The sequence below is a fragment of the Falco cherrug genome, chromosome 4 (genome assembly GCF_023634085.1).
Source record: "Falco cherrug isolate bFalChe1 chromosome 4, bFalChe1.pri, whole genome shotgun sequence".
NCBI classification, from domain to species: Eukaryota; Metazoa; Chordata; class Aves; order Falconiformes; family Falconidae; genus Falco; species Falco cherrug.
This window is the reverse complement of record NC_073700.1, coordinates 40,127,711-40,149,708: the sequence shown is the minus strand read 5'-3', so window position 1 is coordinate 40,149,708 and position 21,998 is coordinate 40,127,711. Positions and strand designations below refer to the sequence as shown.

At 42.0% G+C, this 21,998-nt stretch overlaps 1 protein-coding gene across 12 annotated transcripts in view; it reads right to left on the bottom strand.

The window, feature by feature from the left end:
• RBFOX1 (RNA binding fox-1 homolog 1) overlaps positions 1 to 21,742 on the bottom strand; it is a 918,315-nt gene extending 896,573 nt beyond the window's left edge. For 7 of the 12 annotated variants that reach the window (XM_055709778.1, XM_055709787.1, XM_055709790.1 and 4 more), the window contains exon 1: positions 21,224 to 21,742. In XM_055709778.1, coding sequence (XP_055565753.1) covers positions 21,224 to 21,226 — 3 coding nt within the window. In that variant the 5' untranslated portion in view covers positions 21,227 to 21,742. The remainder of the gene's footprint in view (positions 1 to 21,223) is intronic. The other 5 variants (XM_055709784.1, XM_055709785.1, XM_055709798.1 and 2 more) reach the window with 2 other exon arrangements.
• Between the last annotated feature and the right edge of the window lie 256 nt (positions 21,743 to 21,998).

Here is a 21,998-nt window from a genome sequence, read left to right as displayed (position 1 = left end):
AATTAAAAAATTGCCATTGATACCTAACCGTATATAACAATAGACTGATTAAAGCAGAATATGGGGTTTAATGCAGTATCATATCGGTCTGAATTCCAGAATAACTAATGAAAACGGTGGACACTGACTTATAATGCTAGTATTACAATGTGTTATCACACCTGACAAAGAAAAGCATTTACTAACACACTTTCAGCAGAACAATCTGTTTAACACAGGGGTTTTTCCTGTAACAGTTTGCCTTGTATGCTTAAACGCCACTTGTTTTGTTTTGCCAACTAAACATAGTAAGAGTTTAGTGTTTATACAGAGTACACTGGAACGTCAGGTGCTTATTTAATTGTTTTTGTAGCCAATTTCCTTGCCCCTCAAGGCTCATTAGTCAGTCATCTAATCATTCCATGCAATAATGTATCCTCTGTGTTTCCTTCTCGAGTTCAGGAATGTATCTTAGTCTGTGTTTCCAACAGTGGTGTCCTTCAGCTGCAACCTTTCAGAGAGTTTTTTGACTGGTTGCCAATGTTACTATCTGTTCCACACCGAGGGGGATTTCCCCAACATCTATTAATTCTGTTCTACCATATACTTAGCCATCTGGACAATAAGGTAATATAAAAAGACTGCTGTTTCATGAAAAATCTGTATGGCTTTGCAAGTAATGGGTTTGCTGCACCTGTCCACCTTACCATTTTACAAAGATGCCAGAAAGAAATAACAGAACATTACCATGCTCCCTTCCAACTACAGCATCATATACGTGCAGTTAGGGCCAGGCCGAAGGCAGTAATATTGAGATGGCATCAAAAAGCAAGGTGATAACTTCTGGAGCACCATCGAGCTGTGTGTAAAGCTGTACCTGAACTTCACAGTAAGAGAAGTCAATATTGGGTCTAGTCCTATTAAACACCTTCATTAATGATGTCATGATGCAGCACAGTGTGACTTCGCAAGTCTGCTGATGCCACAAAACTGGGAGGAGTGGCTGATGCCCCAGAAGATTGTGCTGCCATCCAGAGGGGCCTTGACAGGCTAGCGAAACGGGCTGACAGAAGTGCAAAGTCCTGCACTTGGGGAGGAACAGCTCCATGCACCAACATATGCTGGGAGCCAATGGGCTGGAAAGCAGCTTTGCAGAAATGGCCCTGGGAGTGCAGGTTGAAGAGCAAGCAATGTGCCCTGGCTGCAAAGAAGGCTCAGAGCATCCTGGGCTGCATGAGGAGGAGTGATGCCAGCACTTCGAGATAAGTGATTCTTATCATCTACTCAGCACTAGTGAGGCCACATTTGGAGCGCTGTGTCCAGTTCTGACCTCCCCTGTATAAGAGAGATGTGGTGCTACTGGAAAGAGTCCAACAAAGACTACTAAGATGATGGAGGTGCTGGAGCATCTCTCGTATGAGGAAAGGATGAGAGAGCTGGGATCGCTTAGCCTGGGAAAGAGATGGCTCAGGGGGAATCTCCATGTGTGCAAAAATGTGAAGGCAGTGTGAAAAGACAACTGAGCCAGGCTGTCTTCTGTTGTGCCCAGTGGCAGGACCAGAAGCAGCAGGCACATACTGAAACTCAGGAGGTTCCCTCTGAAAAATCAGGAAATACTTCTTCACTGTGAGGGTGACAGAGCACAGGCACAGGCTGCCCAGAGAGGTTGTGGAGTCTCCAGCCTTGGAGGTACCCAAAAGCTGTCTGGACGTGGTCCTGGGCAACATCTAGGTGGCCCTGCTTGGGCAGTGGGGTTGGACCAGATGACCTCCAGAGGTCCCATCCAACCACAACCATTCTCTGATTCATTTCAAGCTACACTGTCCGTAAACACACACACACAAAACCCAAACCAAAACAAACACCACCAAGTAAAAAACACACCCAGAGGAAAAATAATAATTTGGTGCCTGAAATAAATAGTAGGTATTTGTAAACTGGTAAGCCAGCAGGCAAATTCTATTTCCAAAGCTACATTTCCATTCAGCTAACCAGCTGACTGAGAATTCTTTGGAATCCAGTTTCCAAAGAAACTGAACGTTGCTAAAATAACACAGCATGTTACAGCAGTAAGGAAATGTTTATTTATTTATTCTTTAAAACATCAACAAGCGTTAAGGTAGAATTACTATAAACATTCAATAGCTAAACACTGAAGTACAACTTCTGCTGCTGTTTTCACAGAGACAGCTGTCCAGCTAACCACACACCGTGAAGAATATGTACTACTACTACTTTTTCTTTTTCTTTTTTTTTTTTTTTTTTTCTGGGGGGTGGGGGGAAAGGGGGGAAGAAAAAAAAACTTTTCCTTATTAGAATTCTAACAGTATTAGGGATTGAAAAGCACCCCATTGCTAGCTACTGGGAGCAAGAAATCACCCATGTCATGCTTTACCCATGTCATGCTTTGCAATCCACAGAGCACTGTGGATATTTCAGCTGCTTCACTCTGCTCTTTACTGCTACACACACAGTGAGCCACAAAAACTCAGTTAAGCGTTTACTAAATTGGGGTGTGGGGTGTGGGGTGTGTGTAATTCCACAGCAGAGAAGAAACAAGGACAACAGAAGACTGCAAATAATCTGGATGCAGATGTAGAATTTCCGAGAAATATGATTTTGAATAAAAACCTCTCCTCACAATGAAAAAGTGGCTAGTTTGAAGTGCTTTGGAATAATTATAAAATGAAAAGCTTCTTGATACATTATATTGCTTGAGTTGGAGTAATTCTCTTTGAGTTTCTATTTTTAAATCATGATAGTGTGTTAATGAAACTTCCCAAGGAAACTTCAGCTATGGACAGATGAAACAAACTGCTGCTCACCCCTTCCCAACGTCACACTGAAAGTCACCATGAAAGTAGTATTAAATTAATATTAAATGGGTATCAGCACCATGGGGAAGAAAACTGATGATTCAAATCTAGGGTTATATTCAGTCTGTAAGGATATAATTTACACAGCATAAGACAAACCTAACTATTTTAGAAGCCTCAAATCCAAAATCTAAAGAGTCATTACAAAATCTCAAATTAATACCTTCTCAGAATACAAAGTGCATATCTCAATAAAAAAAAAACCAGTATGTTTGTTTCTTTTAACTGTCCCCTAAAGATATTTGGGTCTATGTTTTGGTGCAATACCACAAAGAACATACCAAATACTGTTTCAGATCCTAGAGGTTACTCTCAAGGGGAAGAAACATATTCTGAATATCCAGCTCACCTCATGGGGTGCTTGCACTACTGTCTGCAGCTTACTAAATGCAAATCTGACCATCCTGAGTACCACGTGTGCAACATGCAAACCAGACTATCACTTACTGCCAGGCCCTGAGGACACTCTGGCTCATTCCCAATTCAGCAACCTATCTGCTCAGCAATGCAAAACACCCCTCCTCACTAATACACATTTCAGTTCTAGGTCAGTTTGCTGACTTTCAAAGCTTTACATAATGGATCTCAATTCACCCCTCCCACCGTGAGTTAGACCACACACACACCCCAGCTAAATTTCACTGCAGTGGTCTGCTTGCGGGCTGAACTGCGTCCCAGGAAAGCTTATGCAAAACTGAACCTTCACAGAAGTGGCTGTCAGAAAAAATATTAACAACCAACTATCCTGCTACAGAAAAATGTAAAACCACTTTGTCCAGCCTCACCTAATAATTTCTGAAAACAGGTAAATATCACCTACAGATGAAACAAAAGAACAAGTTAATTTTTTTTTGCTTTTCACTGTAAGGGAGGGAATACAGTTCCATACTGCAGTAATGAGATTCATATAACTGCGCAGTTAACTTGTTTTAATTGAGCGAGTTACTATAAGCTTTAATAGTTTCCTTACATATGCTACAGAATAATGCCTTTCTTGTGATTTCTGGGACAGACACTGATGAGACATACTCTGAATAAGAGAGCAAGAGAGCCACATAATCTTCTCCATAACTTCTACCATAGATCAGAATTATGTTACTAAAATATTCAAAAGCCTTTCCTCTCTCACCTTCTTTCACCGGTATTAAATCCTTCTAATACCAACAGCAGCTAAAAATACCTCTGTATTTTTTTTTATATAGGTAGAACATACCAACAATGCCTAACAATTTGGGCAAAATAAGTCCATCCCAGGATGGAGTACCTTTACATTTGGGCAACTGAGTGGCTCCCGCAGTCTTGGTGGATATTCTTCTGTTTGTTATTGAACCCACCAACTTCCAAACTGCTGAACAAGAGAGAGCAGACCTTTGAACAGGGTGCCACTGCGTGATGTCTCCATGGAATCGAGTTGAATGCAATAGGCTTGTTGACTGCGCTTTTCTGACATGAATAAACATCAGCCTTAGAGCTCCAGCTCCAGATTTCGTTCCCTCTTGCTAGACAAGATCACTATCACTGCAGCACCATTACATTTGGGCTCCATAGGCCCAATCTGGAACCTGTTTTCCTCTTAAAAGGAAACCCTCCATGGGCACAGACTTCTTGTATACATTAGCCTTAGAAAAGAACATACTTTTTATCTGGGAAATTTACTTCCCCTCCTATTTTTTTTTTTTTATTATTTGAGGACTGAGCCTCAAAAATTAATTCAGGAAGTAAGAAAGCTTTACCAAAAACAGTGAAGATCCTAACATACAAAGCTTAAAACACTTAATGACACTGTCGAAGTCCTGGAAAAAAAAACAGGATTTGCCAACAGCAATGTGAGAAATCATCCTTTAGTTCCCACTACAATACCTCAAGTAGTAGAAAATTGTAAATGTCTTGTGCTGCCATTTTTTTTTCTAAAATCAGTAACTGCTTACAGACATCCCTGCAGGTGTTTAACTATTTAAAATTAAATCTCACATTACAGACAGTGCCTCATTTGTAGCTAGACTGAATACATCTCAGATCTGCTCCCAGAATGAAGTAAACCAGGCAGCAAATCACATTATCCTAGTCACTCATAATGAGTGGAGTCATTCTACTGAAAAACACAAAGAAAGTGTGGCAGAGCAGGGGTCTTTCAGTACAACGTAGCACATCAGTGATAAGCGACCAAAAAAAGGAGATAATTTTCTCCTACACTACAGTGCTTGCTGGTAGGGTGTCCTCAGTAGAAGTCTATCTTTAACTGAAAAGCAAAATCAAAACATTTTCAACATCTCCTGTTGTGGTCTCCATCCCCATCTGCACGTCCAAATGTAACTGGACGATATACAAAGGAACCTGTTGTCTTTAAATAGAAATAGGCACAGGAGTCACAGTAAAAATGGGAGTTTGCATTCTGTAGGTAGCAAACAAGCCCCGACCGTCACTGTGGAAACTCTAACAACAACATTTCTTCCAAAACCACTTGGCACTCCAAACAAAGCTTACTGTTACCTAAATTAAAGATCCGTCTAGTCCACGTATTTTATGAACAGTAATTCCTGACAGGAGAACTACTCAAAATCTGCTCTCTAAAAGAGACAAGAGAGAAACAGATGCCCCCAGGGGCCAAGGTCGCCATCCCTCTCTGCCCTCTGCCCATTCACCCAGAGCCCCTCAGGCCAACTGACCCATCACTACCAGTCTTCCACAGCTCAGTACTTTCTTCCCACCATTATTAATGGATAGGAACAGCTACAGCATGAAAGGTGACAGAAATATGGGTCTTATATGAGCTGGTGCAGCCGGTGCCTCTGCCAGGCACCAGCCGCAAGGCCTCTGTGAGGGGACATGGGTGCCCCCGCGCAGAGCCCAGCCCCTTGGCCAGGCTGCGGCCGCCCCGGCACAAGGTGTTTATCGAAGGGCAAGATGGCGCCCAGCTGTGAGGTACCAAGTGTGGCAGCCAGCCCTGCGGGCCAGGCAGGAGCAGGGGGCGGGAGGTGCTGCGGGTGCTGGAGCGGAGGATCCCGGCAGCCCAGGGGAGGCCGTGGCAGAGCAGGGGCAGGGTGAGGAGCAAGGGGCAGCAGTGGAGTCATTACAGGCTCACCAAAGCCCCCACATCCCCCTGCACTGCGCAGGGTGGGGATGGAGGAGTCAGGATGGAAGGAGTGACATTCAGTCTGAGCAGCAGTGCAGCAGTGTGTGCATCTGTGCGTGTTTTCTTTTTTTTCTTCCTTCTCACCATCCACCTCGATTTTAATGAGCAGTAAATTAAATCAAGCTGACTCCATTTTGGCCACAATGACAACTGGGAAGTGATCCCCCCATCTTTTACCTCAGCCCTCCTGGACACCTGGACACCAGCCCAGGTCACACCACCACACCTTGACCTTCCCCACACCAGCCAGCCACTTAGTCTAGTGCCATAAAGCTGGTTTGCTTGGGACTAAAATCACCAGTAATGTTTTAAGGGTATAGGTTGAAAAGAAAGATTGTGTTTTAAACAGCTACACTTTTCCAAAATAATAACAGTCATACTGCTGACCCCCAAACCCATCTCTGAGCAACAACCACTACTAAACAGGAGTTTGCGTAGGGCCTTGTGCTGGGGGGAAACAAAAGGACTAGCTACACGTCTGGTAGGACTAGTAATTTATATTACTGGTTATATTTACTTCCCCTGTTCCTCTTTATGTATATGTCAAAAGATTCATGTTTTTGATGTCTTCTTTCAATCAACAGTTAAAACTGTCAGTTTCTTCTACCCTGTACCCAAGTGCTTTACACAAGCAACACATGCATGAGGAATATGCTTACCGCAACATATGCCAAGAACTCCCCATGATGCACAGCTCACAGGGATGGTGAGTCACGCTGCCTTGTCATAACGCAGGCTTCACACACCCCATATGAGAAAGTCTGGAGCAAAACTTTGCTTCTCTGAAGTGGTTTTGTGGTTTTGAATTTGGGATCTTCTCCTCAGGAATTCTATGAATTCCATTTGGAACAAATAAAAGCAGGCTGACACAGGATAAATGTGCATCTGTGCTCAGGAAGAGTTGCCTTCCTTTACTTAGAACATGGAGTTTCAGATTTTGAGTCTCTATTGCTTGTTAATGCTGCTACATCATCTTTCATTAGAATGTACCTTCATTCACACCACAGCATTCAGAGCTTGTTTTTACTTGGTGGTCTTTTTGGGATCAGATCTATTGAACATGCAGTGAGCATCTGCCCTTTCAGCAGAGGGGCAATGCAGCAGCGGAGCAGAAGCTACACAGCTGAACATACACACCACTGAGGTGATGGGGCAGTTACAGCACCTTGGCAGAAGTTGCTGTTTCCATGGGTCAGAAACATGTACTGGACATGCAAAATGCGCAGGACAGGGAGGAAGTTACCTATTAAGAGAATCATAAAGGTCTGGGTGAGATCATGAGAGACTGATACAAAGTCTAGTTGGTTGCTTGCCCATTCCCAGTGCAATTGAGAGAGGGCTGTCACAGCACCAGATGGTGAAGGAAGAAGAGAGAAGAGCGCAGAGGTATCCTGGAAAGCCTTGGTAAAGGAAACCACCATGAATTAGGAAGGATAAATTACTGCCAAATTAAAATAATCTTTAAAATTTTTTGCTGAATTCTATTGTTAAAGCTGAATTGAAATATCTTACAATCCATGTGCTATTCTTATGACTCTGCATTATTTATGCATATGTAAGAACAGATTCAGGAACTCTCTAGACTTTTGTTACAAGGCTGTCTCCCAAATCACCTCACAGATTTTACAATTCATAACTTGCCACACTTTCAGCATCCTTTCTGAAGATACTGCAGCAGGGCTGCTTCTGCTAAGGAACTGCAAGTATGACATCTGTGAATGTCTCCTGTGAAGTTATCAATTCTATCTCCCTATGACACATCACCTTTACATATACCTCATTTTCTCCCATGAGGAAGATCACATTTTGCATTTCTTTCAAGAAGAGAAACGTATATTGACATGCATTCTTAATTTGGTTTATTTCACTCTGTTCACCAATTACTGTAATAGATGACTATTTTCCAGTAACTTACTTGCCCATTTTCATCAAAGTACCTGCCACACACTGCACCGTGCTTCCACTAGGCAGTCTTCTTGACAGTCTGCCTGGCAAGCCTCCTAATGAACACAGTCGAAGAGACACTTTGCTTTTGGGGAAGTTTTTCATAACATTACAGGAAAACCCACAAGCTGTATGTATTATATTTCAGCATACAGGGATCCGATTACAGTAGGAAACCCTATCTATGTGTTTGTTTCAGTATACAGTCTACTTAAAAATCTATTTCTAGAAATGGTTTCAATGGGTTGGGAAAAAAAACTCAAATTGCAATAAAATAAATGGAAATGTGTTGGAGGGCACATGTTAGCTATAACCCTGGGTTTTTTCTAGGGTGCAGAAAATATCACAACAAATCTTTTTTTGGATGGTTTCATAGGCTTTTATGAAGCTACTGAAGTAAAAATTAACAAAATTCACGCCATTAGATCTATTACATATTGCATAAAATTTGAAGTTGCATTTATTTTTTGCACTATAGTTGACCATATCCATCTAACATTTCCAACAAGCTTCAAATGTTTTCTATTCCATCTTAGAATTTAGATTTTTATAAAATACTAAGTTTTGAGATATGAGAGTATACAATTATTGTAACAGCTGCCATTTTATTACTTCCTCATAATCTTGACAGCAAGATCACATTTTCAGACATTAATGTATGAATTACATGGACAAAATGAAGAACTGAGTCATTCATCTGCTCTCAGCTTACATACATCAACATACATACAACTGAATGACAGAGCTTTCCAAGCCACATGTTAATGCTCACATTCAGTATTTTGATCCATATGTCTATATTATCATAAGAAAAGCAGTTCCTTTAATTTGTCCATTTGTAAAGCCTAACTCTTCATAAATAAAGCTTCTGTATGCAATAAAACAGAGTTGTAAGGTTTTCATGTTGCTCAGGAATTTCAGTGAAACAGTTTTTTAGAATTGTTGAGTATGTTAAAGCATGATGGAAATTCCACCTATTTTTTTCTGAAAACCTGATTTTCAGGATTCCAAGGTGCAATGGCACTGCCAGCTACATAAGGAAATCAATGACATCTATATATTTTACAGGTTTTCAAAAGCCATACTCAGGAGGCTGTTAATAAGAATCACCTATCAGAAAGCGCTTGTTGCCATGGAAGAAAATATGCCAAAACAATACATGATACTGCTTATTTTTTTATTCAGTGGTGGAAAAACACGGTTGGCTTCTTATTTTCACTACAAAAAGAGAAGATAACTAAATTTTCAAACATAGCCCATGCAGACTCTCAAGTATCTACATTTTCTCTTCCCCCCCCCCCCCCCCAGCTACCACTAAAATGAGAAAGAGAACTACAGTTTTCTAATTTCCTCCATTCAGCATCAGGTAAGCAAGCCAAACCCTGATTTCAATTAATTAGTATATCAGGCAAAAAGTTGCTTAGACCTAATTTAAGCATGATACTTAACAGGATTTTGGGTGTTTATCAGCATTTCTAGAAATAGCGTTAAGGGCAAATGCAATATAAACTGCTCTCTGAAAATAAAATAGCCTTATATACAGAACTACAACCTCAGTAATGCTGTATGCTTGTGACTTTTACTCCAGAGGCAAGTATCTTGCTTATCTGTTTTGCCTGCCTTGATTGTCATTTACATGATATGAAAATCATGCAAACAGTCTGAGAGGAGAAGCAGCAATGAATAAGTCACAATGAATAGGTCTTGCATGTAGAACAAACTATGTACGATGACAGAGCTTGAAAGGAGGGTTGAAGAAAGAGCCAATGTAAAATAAATTTCTCCTTGGAAATGTAATTAAAAAGCCAGAAGTGTCAGCTACAGTACTTTATCACTGAATTTACAAAAAAAAAAAAAAAAAAAAACCAACCCAAACAAACAAAAAAACCCACAACACACAACCCCCACACACAAAAAACCAACAAAAAAACCCCAAAACAAAACAAAAAAAAAACCACACAAAAAAAAAAAAAAAAAAACAGGCCAAGATATCTAGATTAGCTCCTTAGATCCTGAAGCCTTTTGTCTTCAGATTGGATTCCTCCCACTTCTTCCAACACCTAACACACTGAGGCACCAAGAGCCACAATGCCACAACACCTAACACACTGAGGCACCAAGAGCCACAATGCCACAATGGTATTGATTTTTGAAATACAAGGAAGACAAGAAACAGCTCATCTGGTTTTGATTACCATGCATAAACAGTGACAAAATAATCTCCAAATTAGAGAGACAGATTTGATTAAACACATCAGAGTTCAAATACACTCACTAATTATGCAAACAGAAAGAAGTGTGCCATCATTTTCAGAATGCCTCAGAATATATGAAGGAAACCTAAACAAAAAGAGTTCTACAGAGGGGGAAAAAAGTTCAATTAGAAACTAAAGTGCTATACTATCAATAATAAATTCCCATTTAGCAAAGTATTTTAAACTGTACTCTTTAAGCAGTCAGATGAGTAGTTATATACAGTGAAAGCTAGTGTGTGCATGGATGTTGTGCCAGCCCAGGTCTAGAAAACAGCAAGGGAAAAAAACTTTTCCAGTAAAATATTTGAATTAATCAGACCTGCATTAAGATAGTATCACAACACTTATTACTTCCTCTTGTATTATTGAATCCAAGGAAAATCATTGTTTAAAACTGAAAGAGCTATATGACAAGAACATACTGACATCTGCTGGCATTCTATAAATGCATTTCTCTAAAGATTAGGATGTAACGCCCTCAATATTTTTTTCTTATCTAATGGTGCTGCATAAAAAATTAACATTGTCCATATCTGGATATGACAAATTAAAATAGTATTCTACACTTCCAAATGTTAAAATGTGTGTGACATTCTGTAGCTAAACAGTCTACACAAATATGCTATACAATAGCACCTTAGTTTCTAATTGAACTTTTTTTCCCCCTCTGTAGAACTCTTTTTGTTTAGGTTTCCTTCATATATTCTGAGGCATTCTGAAAATGATGGCACATTTCTTTCTGTTTGCATAGCTAGTGAGTGTATTTGATTTCTAAAGTATCACAGGAAATTATTTTTGCCTAATTTGTATAAAAATGCTTAGTGATAGGGCAGACAATTTACATTCAAATAATTATTTCCCTAATCTATTTGCCAACAAAAGACCAGTATTTCCAATTCACCATCCAAAGATTTAACTATACCTGTCACTCAGGCAAGGTTTATAATGGTACGTATTGTTTCTAGTAATGGTTAGAAAATTAAAAGAACAGATTTTATTTGTATTAGCACCATAGCAAAAGGATACACGTAAAGTAAACACATGAATCATCTAGCAAACCACACACTGAAAGTGGTACCTAAATATGCTGGAGAAGATCCATTATCTCTTATCACTCAACACAACCAACTCAGGTATTTTGATAACCAGAATATAATCCAGAAGACTGAACAGCTTTCAAATCTACAGCATGCAAAAGTCAGAAATTCTAGTTAATGCACAGAGTTCCTAAAGTGGCTCTAATTTGGCATCTCTGTGAATAGGAATATTATGTAAATATTCATGTACTTCTAAAATTTATTATTTGAAAAGCATGCAATATATTCATTTAATGCTTGCTGTTGGAATCATAGCTAACATTTCCCTCCCTGTGTGTGCTGTAACACAAAGTTATGGTTGATAATTTAAACACAAAATAGAGAGAATTCAAAATCATAGTTCATAGTGTCAGCAACTCAGATGTGTTGCACGTAGATACCAAGACATAAACTTAGTATTAGCAAAAATGACACAAATTGTAAAATATGAACAATTGCCAAGCTGTGCATACTGGAAATCATAAATACCTTCCCTAACATTTCTGCATTTCCAGATCAACTGTCAGCTGCAACTCCTTTTATAAGCTCTTTAGCTATATACATTTTGAAGATGTGAAAGGATAAATGAAAACACTAAATTTACCTTTCTACTTTATTATTTGTGTGCATTTTTACTGTATGTACTTGTGTACTTTACCATATGCACTAACCAGCACCTATATTTCTTAGGCTAGGCGTACTAGAAGAAACAGTAGTTTTTAAACATGACAAAATACACAGCGGTCTTCCTTGCAAATGTTTAACTAAAAGCCTTACAGCCCATTAGAAAACGTGAGAGGCAGAAGCAGTACCAGCTTGTCTGGCTCACAGTTATGTGTTTCGGCCATGAAGCAACGGTTCACTTAACCTTCCACTCAGAGGAAGAAGATGATACAGACCAACCTCTTAAGCCAAACGAACAACAAACAGCCTGTGGAATGGAGCACCGACTGAGAGCTTCCCAGGAGCTTGCCAGGGAGCAGAGCTGACTACCGCTGACACACAGGGAGGCCCGACAACAGAGCCAGGAGCGTTTACGCACCACACAGAACATCAGCACAAGAGCAAGTAATTCATAAGCAACTTCAGAAGAACCCAACTACTCACATACTCTGTAGTAGACACTATCCAATGCACATGTTCAACTATCAGAAGCAGCACACACAGGTCACCTCGTGACATCAGTCATGCTTCTCTTGTTACCAGTCTGTCCGTCTTTCATAGGTGTGCACACTCCCACAGCCCTAAGATGACGGATTTCTTACTTTTTCAGCATTGTGCCAGGAAGGACCACCCACACATAAGTGTCAAGCTGCAATAGTACTGCATTATAACATTCATTTGCAATTCCCTTTCAATTTCCTCATTTGAAACACTTCAATTATTTAAACTTCTTATATATTCAACATCAGCAGAGAAAATTCTTTAGGAAAAAAAAAAGGAAAAAAAGGGAAAAGATGAAAAATAAAGAGAAAAACAAGAAAGAGAAAAAAGAAAGAAAAAAGAAAAATAGAAAAAAGAAAGAAAGAAATGGGGAAGGGGAAGAAAAAAGAAAAAGGAATAAGTTATCATCCTAAAATCCTCCTACTCTTTAAAATGTGATTCTAGATTCTTAAAATCCACAGATGACAACAGCCAGCCCTTCAGCAGAGCGAGATAAAAAGCACGTCCTTTGGAGATGCCCAAAGCCAAGGATCATTGTTTTCCCCAAATCAACCCAGCACACACTACCACCACAGTCACTGTGCAAATATCAGGCCTGAGACATTAAAAAAAAAAAAAAAACCAAACCCACCAGCTTCTTTCTTCTTGGAAATTCAGAGGACTCAAGGTGCAATGATCTGAACAGTGGAATAGGTAGCTACGATAGATACAGAACAGATAGGAATTGCTCTGATTGTGCATTGGCAAAAGAAAAGTAACAAGGGAGGTAACAAGGAGCCCAAACGACACAAGAGTAAAAGACACCAACAGTGTTCCTCTTCCCTGTCACGATCGATATTATTTCCTGTTGATTTGAATGAGAGAAGGTCTGTAGCTCTTTAGACTTACTTTGGAGACCTTTAAAGAACACAAAACTTGAGACCAAATTCTATAGCATTTGAAATAGCAAAATAAGCAGCAGATGCATTATGAGGTGTTGGTACAACGTAACCCAGCAAGTCATTTTTATGGCAATGTGGAACGCACGTTGGCTGGGGATGTGCTGCTTAGCAGCCAACAATACTAAGATCTACTCATAGGGCAGTACAGTGCTTGATTTAAACACATTACAGGAATAAAGAAGCCAATTCACTGCCTAAAATTTAGCTCAGCTAATAAAGATGCATCCATTTTTGCAACTAAAAGAGGATTCCTTTACAGGCAAAGTGTAACGTTCATGGCAAAGCACAGACAAGCACAGGTGCTGAATAGCTTGATTTTGGCAAACAAAATTCAGAAATAAGTAGAAAGGAAGAGTTTATCACGTAGCTCTCAATTTCTAATTTACTTGCACATATTATTTTCTTGTGAAACTGGTTCAATACTATGGGCTCCTGTAACAAAAAAGATGAACACCTCTTATTATTACAAGATTTTTATGACTCACCTATGTCTAATTATTTAACCACTTGTTTCCATTTTATGGTATGCCTTTATTATCTTGTTCTTTATCATCTGCTTTTTTCTAAATTACATGCTTTGTACAGAATTTATAAGAAACTGTATCTTCCTACATTTGATCACTTTGTGTTTCAAAATTGTTTTAAATTACTTCTTTTCAGTAAAGACAGGAATTTTACCTAGTGCTCAGGGATGGTATCATCACCTCACCATCCTTTTCAGCAGTCTCCAAGAGACTTCTACTATCCTGCAGAACTCCTCAAATCACAGCACCAGAAGGTTATTGTAATACACATTTGAATACACTGTAGCAAAAAAGCACCTTCATATGTAGAATATAATAAAATAATTAGGTTCCTACACAGACAAGTTTGTGCATAATAAGAGTTCAAGCAACACTCAAGTCCTTTTTAAAATCCATTCAGGGTCTAACAAACATACATCTCTTAAGACGAGCGGTTTTCTGGCTACAATGAAACAGCAGTTCCAGTCATTCAAAAGGCCAGAATATAACCGCCAGCACTGAAACACTGGGAACACGAAAACCTCAGGCTAACCACATTCAAGGGAAAACAAGTAGGGAGCGTTACCACCTACAGTTGATTACATACTTTGCTACAGTGAAATGCCAATTGCTGAAACAAAACTACGCTCAAAGTGATAAAAGGAGTCAAACTACCCGACTGCATCGTCCTGCCCATTTGAACCAATAGTCCCAACAAGTACTGATTAATCAGGCGGTTTATTTGATAATGACAGTTCCCAGAGTGAGAATGAAAGATCATATCAGCACCAAAGCCAACCAATTTGAAGGCATTTTACAATGGGAGGAGTAAGAGATGGCTTCACTATCAAAGAATGCATGATTTTAGAATAAGGCTTATACAAAGCAAAAGGATCTACTTTTGTATGCCACCCCAGAGTGCTCTGTGCACCAGGCTCCTAGGTAAGCCCCTAAGCTGCTCCATCTGACAGCTGGGCTTTATGGCTGATTTTTCCCCACAGTGGCGTAAAATCCTTAATAATCAGTTACAGTCAGACGTTGGGTACGGAGTCAAAATGAAAGCAGCATTGTAAAATAGAAACAATGAAACCAAAAACGTCAACCAAAAAACTCATGGGTAGGTATCAGGGATTGGAAAACTGTAAGGATGAAATAATCTGGTTTTAAGTCGAGGACATTCACAATGAAGCAAGTATGCAAAACATGCAACAGGAACAATTCTGGTATTTTGCAAGAGTTCAATACTTGCAACAACCAGGGGAAACCCAATCCTTCTCCTGTGGAGGCAGCTGCAAACTAACATATTATCATGATGCCAACAGAGAAGAGGTCATCATGAAGTGAAGGAGCCATTTGGAGAGTGTCCTAAATTAAGGAGTGGGGAAAGGGGGTCTAATACCACAGCAAGATCAGGAGGATATCTAGATCCATTATTCTTCCTGCTGTGTCACTCTATGTGGCCCAATTCAAACTGCACTCTGGGACTTCCTTAGCATTTATATTGTTGCAGACTTAAAATGGCTATCACCATGTGGTAGATGACATTTTAGGTAGCTCATCTTCAATGCTGGAGGAAAGGACATGTAAGTAACTATTCACATACACAGTGGACTGTCTGTAGTGGAGTGAGATTTTTTTATTTTTTTTTAAATCCTAGAGCTTCACTGTAAACTTTCATTGTAACAGAAGGTAATATTTTATCAAATTATTTCATGTGACACTGATGAGAGACAACCACCCAGAAGCATGACTCAAAACTGATGCTTCAGTATCTTTTCCCTCCAAAGAAGCAAGACCATAAGCTCTGTGGCCAAGGACTGCATAGATACTATGCTGTATCCCAAGGCAAAGGGTTACAGAACAACATAAATTTGAAGATTGAAGATTATTCTGAAACCACTGTTTAATACTGTATTCATTATTTTCATATAGGGACAGTTTACAGGATCTATCAAATTCATTTGCTCAAAAAAAAAAGAAATCTGATTAATATTGCATAAACCTTAATTTAGGAGAAATTGTTAATTGTGGAAAAAAGTGGGAGGTTTTGCCAGGGCAGACAAAGATACCAATATTGGCTCTGACAAAGGCTATTAAGCCTTTTTCCTGGGTCGGTGCCACTCAACGTTGTCCAATTTCTCTCTCCCCAAACCATAAAATGTCAATCCTCTGCAACATATAGCAAAAAAAAAACCCAACCAAAAAAAACCTCCCAGACATCTAACACCAGGAAAGAAAAATTTCTCAGGAAAAACTATGAATTTTCAGGCTAGCTGCTTACTGTTCTGATCATACAGTATCTGCTCACATCTAATAGAGAGCCTAAACTCAGAGACAATAAAATCCCTAGAAAACCTTTGGAACCAGGCTCCAATCAGAAGACCAAGACCCTGCGAGTGTCCTCACCAAGAAAAGTACATCAGTACATATTGAAACTTTATTAGATTCTAAAAACTCCAATGGAAAACTGATCAATAAATGCCCGACAGTAAAGGAAGATTTTGAATCACAGCTAGTGCTAGCATTGTGACAGACTCAAGACCGATGAACTATAAAACATAGCAGAAAGCTGAGATTCACTAACTCCAGCTCTCAATACCATTTGTTTAACACAGAGAAGCTTAGAAAATAGCAATTCCTTTAAACATACTCTAGCCTGTATCCTTGTAATTCCTTTTTTTTGGAATCATAACCTCTTCTTTTTGTACCCTGAACCTCCTTGGTTGGGGTTGTACACAGTAGGGTAGAAACCGAGTATGTTGCAAACTAAGCAAATCTGTGTATTTTTACAGTGTTTGTGACACTGGTCACAACCAGCTGCATCTGGCCCTACATCATCAGTATGCCATTTGTCTTAGAAGTGATGTAGGTTTGCGTGTTTGCCCTTTAACACAGTCCAAGACTTCCAGCTCAACCTGCTGTATCAATATTCCCTTACGCCTTTCTACGTGAAGCAGAGAGACAATTATTTTAATGCACATGAGTTTGCTCGGTCAGTTTTACAAAATCTCCCTGACTGACTGTAGTCAGTCTCCTGCTGACAGATGTTCCCAGTTTGTGGCACAGTGTTTCCCACTCCAGGCAGTTCTCTTAATTTTAGAGCACTGAATTGCATAGGTAGGTACTAAGGCATCTGTCAATCTCAAATTGTATATTTACCTTGTTCCTTTCAGGGTATTAGCTGCAATAACATCTTGCTGTTTGGAAACACCCAGTTTTAGAACTGCATCCAAAGATGTGAAATATTCTGGGGGTTTTAACCAGCTTTGAGAAAACTGGCATAGGGCTTTAGATTTGTGAACATGTCTTATGTTAGAGACACTTCAAACAACTTTTAAATTTCTGAAAGATACATAGTTACAAAATACCTAACAGTTCCCTTCCCCTTGAATAGAACCAGATGGTTAATACCTCATAACACACCTCAGAAACTACCTTGAATTTCTGAATATTCATTAAAACCTCCACTTACAAATGTTCTCACTTGTAGACAGGTTCTCTGCAAAGTACAAAATCTGGAGCAGATGAGTAGAGACATTAAACTACACCTATTTGGCAAGAAAGAGTATTTCAAAGTATGACAAGCATATTTTTGGCATTTGACATTGCTCAGTATCTGTTACCCATACTGTGGCTCAAACGCGACTGCTTCTTTGTGCTCTTCAGAATCTTACACGTGCTTCAATACTGCTGTCATATACCACTGTAAATCCCAGCATCCCAAAAGCATTTTCCCATGTCAGGTAAGATTTCCTTTCAGTTTACATTCATTTTTCAGTGCATTAACATTAAAGACACAGACACAATCATCTTACTTGCAGGAAGTTTTAATTTCTGGCATATTAAAATTCAGCTATGAAGGGAAAGTGTAATAAATACTGATAGAAAACTTCATAAACAGTTTCCTGTTTAATTATAAAAGCATACATTCAGAATAGGTGATAAAACCCAGTATCTATTAATATTGTAGTATTCAAGAATATACAACATAAATTTTCAGAGATGGCATTATACTTTCACGAAGGAGGATTTGTGCTGCAAAATAATTACGGGCACTGAAAATTTCAGTTATTTAATGAAAAGAATTAAACTACTCATAAAAAAAGTGCAACTAAACAAAGAATTAAAATCAAAGAGCAACAATAAAAAAAAAGACTCCTCATTAATGACTTGGGAAAAAGATCCTCAGCAATAGGAGCCTTCTGCTCTCAGGAAGTATTACAGCTGAAATCCTGCACAATCAAATCAACAGAAGCTCTGCCATAGATGTAAACGATATCATAATCAAACCCATAAACAGTCAGGCCACCTAATATTCTGTTTGCTACTCTTTTAAGCCCTACCCATTCACTTGTTTCGCAACTCTTCAGTTTTATTCACGTTACTTTTGCAAAGGTGCATGAGACAACAGCATCCCCAGTCTGCCAGATGAAATGGGAAGGAGTCAAGATACAAGAAATCAGCAAAGAGAGTTCTGACAGGCACAAAATAAGCACAGCTAAGAGGAAAACGTTTTTCAACTATAATATTTCTCTCAAGCTGTAATATTACATATAAATCTGAACTATGGAAGATTTGTCTTTTTCAGATTAACATACCTTTCGGACAACTGTATGCTTAACATAGTCATGCCTCCCACAACCGTAAATAATATTTCCTCTTGTGGCCAGCACTAGGAATTCCATCTTTACAGTACATAATGCTTATGATTAGATAATCAGATAATGCCGTGTCAAATCAGATAATGCCGTGTCAAAGCTACAGCATAATAAAGTAGCGATGGTGAGTTATTTAACTCAGCCATTGGTCTCGTCTGTCCTGTATTTCCAACTAGCTCAACTTCCCCCCCTGCAAGTGAATACTGAATGGCACTTCTGGTCTTAAATGAAGCTTACCTGTCTGCACAAAGTGAGACCGAGGATGCTATTTCCATTAAATCCCTCCTTAAACCTAGGCAAAAACCTGGTAAAGCCAGCATATATGTAGGGCTGGCAGAGAAGCAGGAGGTCCTCCAGAAAGCAATAAAAATACTGGAACACAAACTGACTGGGCACACCAGAGGGAAAGATGGTTTGGAGGGGATGAGGGAAGATTCTTTAGAAAACAGTTAAGTAAGAACATACACTAAGAAGAAAAAAGGAGATGAAGGAAAAAATAGCAAAGCAGGAAAAAAAATTAGAGAAGAAGGGGAACAGAAAAAGGACACAAACATCCATCAGAGATGACACAGGAGCTGGTCCTGCCCTGGGCAGAAAGCCTGATGGCCTGAGTGGCTGAGTCCCCTTTGGTTATTCCATGTTTAACTCCAGAGGGGCTTTGTGGAGGCCCAGCAGCTTGGGAAGTAAGAAGCCCCTTCAGAGCCCACCAGCACTGACAGCATGGCCTACAGACATAACATCCTCCCTCCTTTGCAGGTGCGTGTTAGTAAGGGATTACATATGCGCAGAGTGTGTAGGCATCACTACAATAATTCACAATGCTGGGAACCGGACCCTGTAATCTGACGGGCATACTCATATTCTCTACTAGAAATGTATCGCATTATGTATCCAGGAATTAACAATCCCGCTCTCTTCCTCGACACTTGACTCCTGCCGGTATTTCTGTCATTTAGAGGATACCCTTTCATGAAAACCAGAAAAGCATCCTCATCACGTCAAGGACACCAAGTACTTCAAATGCAAGGACTATAAAAATCATCAACATACTGTGAATTTTATTCATTACATTTGTCAGCTATATTGCTGATACCCAGCTAAGTACTAATGGAAAAAAGAAATATAGTCTTGACACTACAAACACAGGCTTCATTTCACAAAGTGTCAAGTCCTTTGGCTAACATATTTACCAGAAGAATGAATTGTAAATGAAAATTTTGTAGCCAAACCTCTGAAGCCTACCTAAGGCAGGTAGTAGATCTGGACTATAATCAGAAATGCTACATTAAAATAGTTTCCCAAAAACTCAGCAATGCAAAAATCATCCAAATCAAAGAAAATAAATTTTAAATACGATAGTTTGAGCTATTCTAAATTGTTACTATAATCCTCATAACTAGAGCATGTGATACCAAATACTTTCCTGAAAACAAAATGATCTACTGAGATACGCATTGAACATTCACACACACACACACCCCCACTCTTCCCAACATGTAGTTTCTCAAGCAGCTGTGACTATTTGGTCTCTAAAAAATAATTCTTTGATTATGAGTACTAGCTCCTTTTCATAGACTGTAATAAATCCACAATCATTAATCTCTAACATCACAGAGTGACAAACTTGCTCCTACTTTCAGAGCCCATAGATACAACTGTTTTCACACTTCTAAAAAACAAATGAAACATACAGTATCTTTCTCTGCAAAGTATCGTCAGGCCTGGAGTGAGGAGTGAAGCAAGGGACCTGACATTCTCGGGACACCGTCCTCAGCCTCTGTTGGATTTTATGATCCAATTCATCTTGAATAAACTCAATTTTATTTAACGTAAAAAAACCAGTCACCCCTAAGCTACTTAAGGCTGTACCGTACCCTGCCACATTTGCAGTTCAGAGAGTGGATAAACAAAAGCTGCAGATATGGACAAGATCTTTCTTCGCTCATGTCAATCACTGCAGAGGCAAACTCCAGAGCCCACGCGTTCGGCCACCTGCGGGGGCTGGGCCAGGCTGGGCTGGGCTGGGCTGAGCCGAGCCGGACTGGGCTGGCAGCGCCCCGTCCCACAGCCAGGCTGCGGAGCCGTGCCTGTGCTGGGCAGCGCCAGCGCTGCCGCCGCTGCCTACACCTTTTAAATGTATACAGCGTCACTTCACCTGTAGCGAGCATGTATATAGGCAACACTGATACTTTTTTCCCCGACAGGAGCGTCCAGGAGAAAATGATGAATCGCCTACAAAATAAGTAACCAGCGATGACTTACAGGCAGGCGGGCTCCCAGCAGCTCAATACCTGCACTTTTTGAAACCCCCGTAACTCGTCCGAACCCCGACTGGCCATTTTTCTTGCTCTCCCTGTATGTGGCGAGCCAGCGCCCGCCGCGCGACCCCCGCAGCCCCTGCCCCCGCCTGGCTGGGGGCGAGCCCGGCCGGCCGGTGCCCGCAGCCCCGCTCCCAGAGAGACCCCCACCCCGCCGCCCGCGGGCGCTCCGCGGACGCGCAAACCTCCGCCCGGGCCGCCCCGGAAACTTTGCGGCTGCGGCGGCCGGTGGCAGCGGGAGCGGCTCCTCCCCGGGGGGAGGCCGGGCCGGGCAGGGCGGAGCGGGGCCGCAGCAGCACCTCCGCCGCCGCGCACCTGCCAGGATGCCGATGCCCCCCCCCCCCCATCATCCCGCCGCCCCCCGGCCCAAACTCACCATAAAGAGGCGAGCGGAGGCGAAGCCGGCTGCGCCTCTCCCGTCCGGAGCGAGCGGCTCCGCCAGGCAGGGGGCAGCGGGACGCGGCTCCCCGCCGCCGCCGCAGCCCCTTCCCCGCGGGCAGCGCCGCCGCCCTCACCGCCGCATGCCGCGCCCCCCGGCTCCCCCCCGGGCTCGCCGCGCACCGGCAGCGGGGCGCCCGGCCCGCCCGCGACCTCCGCGGGCAGCGGCGAGACCCCCCGCCGCGGCGGGGGCTGGGGGGGGGCAGCGAGCGGGCGGCCGCCCGCCCCGCGGGAGCCCCGCTCCGCCTGGCCAGGGACCCTCCCGCGGGTGAGGCGCTGCCGCTCTCCAGCCGGCGCGGAAAGTGGCCGCGGAGCGGGGGCGGGCGGAGGTGACCTTCAAGCCCGGTGGGGCGGGCCGGGGCGGGGGGGAGCGCGGAGGGGGGCCGTAGCGCCGGGGAGGCGGCGGCAGCACCCAGCCGCACGGGAGCGGCGGCGGCGGCGGCTGGGCGGCGGAATGCGGCGGGACGGCGGCGGGCGGGGGGCGGGGGAGCGGGACTCCCCGGGAGGCGGGAGGCGCCCGAGCCCGCCATTGGCGGCCGCGCGGCGGCGCCCGGGCTCCCCGCCGCCCCCCCCCCCCCCCCCCCGCATCCCGCACCACCCGCATCCCCGCCGCTCCGCATCCCGCACCGCCCACAGCAGCGGTGGGGGCCCGGCGGGTCGGGCGCTCCGCCGGGGCGCAACTAGCCTCCCCCATGCCCCAGAAGCGCGGTCAC